General features: G+C 37.1%; 1 protein-coding gene across 1 annotated transcript; it reads right to left on the bottom strand.

Annotated features, from left to right (window-relative positions):
* Nucleotides 1–331: 331 nt before the first annotated feature.
* LOC120808527 (uncharacterized) lies at nt 332–4,113 on the bottom strand. Its single transcript, XM_078108855.1, has 6 exons — nt 2,615–4,113; nt 2,299–2,537; nt 1,960–2,112; nt 1,693–1,840; nt 1,391–1,492; nt 332–1,063 (listed from the first exon to the last, which is right to left on the bottom strand). The coding sequence occupies exons 2-5, from the start codon at nt 2,422–2,424 to the stop codon at nt 1,413–1,415; spliced, it is 507 nt and encodes a 168-aa protein (XP_077964981.1). The 5' UTR covers nt 2,425–2,537; nt 2,615–4,113; the 3' UTR covers nt 332–1,063; nt 1,391–1,412.
* Between the last annotated feature and the right edge of the window lie 433 nt (nt 4,114–4,546).

Here is a 4,546-nt window from a genome sequence, read left to right as displayed (position 1 = left end):
AAAGTAGCTTTTTATTTTTTCACTGTTCATGGCATCCCTCTTATTTCAAGTGTATTTAACTCATTTAAAGTTCTAAAATAGTGACATTGTCCTAGATTTTAGACCACCACCAACTTGAAATAAGATTAAAAAGTGATTATTTAAGCATTTTAGGATAAAAAATGTCTTGAAGTTAGCTGGAAATACTCATATTATGCATTGTTTTACTCATAAGAAGTGCTTTTGTATCATAACTAATCTCAATTCAAGTGCTTTTAACTTAATGTTAGCTCTACAATAGTGATACTGTTCTAAATTTAAGACAAACGCATACTTCAATGAAAACAAGTTGTGCATTAAACAAACAAATATTTTATTTGCATAAGAAAGAGCATGCCTCTTTAGCTCTGAAATGCAGGAGGGAGCAAACAATTCTTACAATACAGTGCAGTTAGTCAGTTACACTGTGCCTGCAGCACCAGTCATGTTTTGGCGCAGTGTGTATGGCACTGTAATAAAATACTAATAATAGTAAAAAAACATAGCAAAACATGACATATATGTGTAACACATGGATTACAGTCAGACATAATCATCTGACCTCTGTCTCCTCAATACACTTACAATGTGCTTATTATTGCAACAAGTTATGGGTCTTGGGCTAACATTAACATAAATATTTGACCACTGTGTCCCTCAATAGATCAACAACATTGTTATTATTGCGACCTTAACATTGGGAAACATTTGCTAAATAAGAATGGAAACGGCTTTACTTGCCAACAAAGGCTTTCCAGTCAGCCATGCCCTTCTTGAAAGATGGTGTGAGGTCTCGCTCATGGATTGTGTCCAAGAGAACCTCCGTTTTTATGACAGAGAGCAGAGTGGCTACGCACCTGGGGTAAGTAAGGTGTAGAGCATAATAGTAGGCCGTAAGGTATAAAACACCCTGTGTTACCTTGTCTTTTGGGAGCGTAGTTATCAGCACATCTCCTACAGCCAGGAGGCAGTTGGACAAACTCACAATAAGGACTGGGCAGGAGAGACGACGTTTCTTCAGATAGTCATTGGGGTCTTCTTTTTCCTTAAACACATAAAATGGACATCTTTCCATCAGGATAAAGAAAAATTCAGAGGAGGAGCTATGGTTTTCTTTTACATCAGTGATTTTAGTGGTACTTGAGGAGTCCAATATTTACTGAGGTGGCACACTGTCTAAGAAGCTTTAGAACCACAGATATAAAGAATATCAGAATGTGTCTGTGGGTCTACTGCAAAAAATTGTGTTGCTTAACACACTGTATTTGAATCTATATAAATGTATTTACATTTGTTGGGCTAGGCCAGTCTTTTTAGGTCTTCACTAGGTCAATAAAAACTATTAACCAAGTAGTGCATTCATTTTGCTTACCTCGAGGACATGCACAAGAGCCTCACTCACATGTCCTAACTTCTTCAGAGGAGCAGATGAAGAGGGGAACAATGAAGGCAGCACACGTAGGATACTGAGAGCCTGTTCAATTGTTGAGGATAATATGTGTTACTTTTACACTTAGATAATACAAGGTCAAATCTGACCAACAGTTTACAACATCTGCTAAAATACAAAAAAAGTTACACAAATCATGCGATAGCCACCACAGATGAAAAGAAGACACTAGCACATAAACCTGCCTAATGTCCACCCTAATAACATCAAACATCATTGCTTACCTTTGTCCATTCCTACTGAGGGTTTCAGCAGCTTTTTCCACACACCAAAAAACTGCACCTTCTGGCAGAAGTCGTCCCATCTTCCCTTCAGCTCATCAATGTAATGGATGTTATTTTTGTCCAGAATGCGTTGAAGCTCCCCCATCACCTATCCAACATACAAATAAAGACATTTGACTGCATTGGGTAGGAGACAGAAATTGGCATACAAGACATTGTTTTGTGTGGTGCCATGTTTTAAATTATGCTTAGTCAATAATGACTTACATGTCCAATGTCCTCTGGAATTTTCTTGTGTCTGTCCTCCTCGCAAAAAGAATCAGAGTCAATGAATGCTCTTCTGGCTGAAAATTCCAAATCCAGGAGCTGAGAGACGGACTCACGGTTTGGAGTTTTCTTCTTACGCAAAGATGCGGGCATCTTAGATGAAGGACAGAAATATACATAATTAAATACATGGCATTAATTCATAGAAATTAGTAACTTTATAAATAATATGGTAGCAATTAGTTTGAGTCTTCCAGTTTATTAGTCTTCCAATCAAAAGAAGTGTAAACTATGAACACCACACAATGGTAAATTTGTAAATGTAATGTTAGAACTCACATCTGGCATTGCTGCCCGAGTCTGGGGTGCTACTCCCTTCAGAAGGGAAGTCTTGAATGCTTGAATGCTGCCCCCCTTTTGAGGGGAGATCCAGAATGACTGTTGAGTCACTTGAATCAAATTCATCTGGGTCAGTCAGGTTGGCACTTTGGCTCCTCGAGTCGGCGCCTCTTTGGATTGGTCTTTTGGGGTGATCTCAAATTTTTTAATCTTTTGTATAGCTGTGAGTACACAGTAACCTGTGACAAGAAAAATTCAAATAAATGCTTCAAACATCAAACATACACCTGGATGCATTTGACCTACCCATGCATACTTGCTGCTCAGGTCTCGGTCCTGCAGCATGGGGTAGTACAGCACTGTTCGCTTTGCCATAGCTGTTATTTCTGGCTTTGACGGGTATCTGTCTCTGTCCCCCGTTGCCCTCAGGATTGCGATCATACTGGTCATGGTGTTTCGGATGAGCCGACATCTGAGGTCCTTTGACATTTGGCAGTTTCTCTCTTCGCCGGCCCTCGCCAACTCAAAATATTGTTTTTGGGCATTGCTCTAGTTTGGTGTCAGTGTGCAATACATATTCTGGGAAGGATAACTCAACAACATTTTCAGGTGTTGTGTGCTTTGCAGGACATCTTTTTACTTGAGTGGATGTCTGAGATAGGGGTGACCCAATCATAGAAGTAGAACTGCTCGTTGATTTTGAGTCTACAGTTTCCTGTAAAATAAAAGATAATTAAGTATTTGTAAAAGCAACTTTTAATTTATACTGTCTTAACACAAATTGTGATGCAGCATTGACAACTCCACTAAGGTTATAACAATAATCCTAAATAGTTTGTGTTAATATTCTCCTTTTAGTGATAATGAAGGTAGGTTTAGTGATTGCCTTATGGTGTTGGATATAAATACTTACTAAACAAGCAGAAAATGAATAAACTTACTTCATCATCAAAAAATGTAAATACACATGATATAACAATAGATAAAGAAATGACATACCTCAGTGGATTATGCATCACATCAGAGTGGTAAATTAAACATTTTAATCAGTCGTAACTCTCTTAATTCTGAAGCAATTTTAATTCAAATTTACTGAATGTATATAGCAATCTACATTTTTTAGAAACTCATAAAAGCATACATTCTAAATAATTTATATTTTAAGTTGTGGTTATTCCGAATGTTTTAGTATAATAGAACAGAGTAGATCCACCCCAGTAACTGGATTTAATTGAAACACGTAACCAGTATAAAGTTAAATTTATCCAATTTATAATAAAACCATTCCATTCAAATCTGTTCAGAATTAAGAGTTACTACCGATTTTATAGAGAGGACTGCAAGTCTTAATCTGTTTAAATTTAGCTGATCTTAACCTCTCTGATGAATCATAAGTATTGCAAAGTAGGTTTTTACTTACAAGGGATTTTTCTTGGTGTTACTGGTGCATATTAAATATGACGAAAAATTAATAACCACGTTAAAAATGTATATTTGACTACGTTACCTCTTAAAGTCGACACCGTGACGTCATCAAGTTCGTCCATGCTGTTAGCAGTTTTAGCTAGCAAGTTAAATAACGTTAGCTAACGTTAGCTAGCAAGATAGCTAGCTAACGTTAGCTTGTGCTCGGCTGCAACAGTGTACACAACAAATAATATTAAATATAATATTTAAAATGTATTGGACTAAAAAAACTGAGATATTCGATACAACTTAACCTGCAATGAAATACGAATTCAAACCGTCTCGGACGAGGCAGCTTAATTACGCACCTGTAACGTTCCCTCCAGTGAGCCGTCTGTGTTCCGTACTGCGCATGCCCAACTTTCAACAGACACGACAAACGAGTAAGACGTCTCACTCCTTCAAAGAACTAGTGACTGTATTATGCTCACTGTATTATGCTCAGATTTTGAATAAAACGCGTTGTTTTTCAGAGACGGAAATAGTAGTGGAGTGGGTCCTCTCTCTTTTTTGTTTAATCTTTAATGAGGACTAACGTAAAATAGCGGGACAGCCTGCCCACTGCTGAGCCGTAGACTGCTACCATTTACAAAACAGGGGTTTATGGCATTAATTAATTTTTTCAAATTAATTAAAAACAACTAGTTTTTGAGTGTTTTTAGGAATGTGTTATATTTGTGTATAGCTTGACTAAATTGTTGCCCATTTCAGATGAATTATTCTGTAAAGATAACTAAATAAGAACTTGATAAACTACCGGTAATTTCTCCCGGGCTGGATA

This window comes from Gasterosteus aculeatus, chromosome 8 (assembly GCF_964276395.1).
Source record: "Gasterosteus aculeatus chromosome 8, fGasAcu3.hap1.1, whole genome shotgun sequence".
NCBI classification, from domain to species: domain Eukaryota; kingdom Metazoa; phylum Chordata; class Actinopteri; order Perciformes; family Gasterosteidae; genus Gasterosteus; species Gasterosteus aculeatus.
Note: the sequence above shows the minus strand (reverse complement) of the source record. Positions and strands in the feature narration are given on the sequence as shown.

Excerpts from the sequence above, each read along its gene's own strand:
- LOC120808527 (XM_078108855.1), bottom strand. The coding sequence starts at position 2,424 with ATGAATTTGATTCAAGTGACTCAACAGTCATTCTGGATCTCCCCTCAA. Across the intron at positions 2,113-2,298 it reads CTCGGGCAGCAATGCCAGAT|ATGCCCGCATCTTTGCGTAA; the intron begins GTGAGTTCTAAC and ends CCTTCATCTAAG. Across the intron at positions 1,493-1,692 it reads CTCAGTAGGAATGGACAAAG|GCTCTCAGTATCCTACGTGT; the intron begins GTAAGCAATGAT and ends ACAATTGAACAG.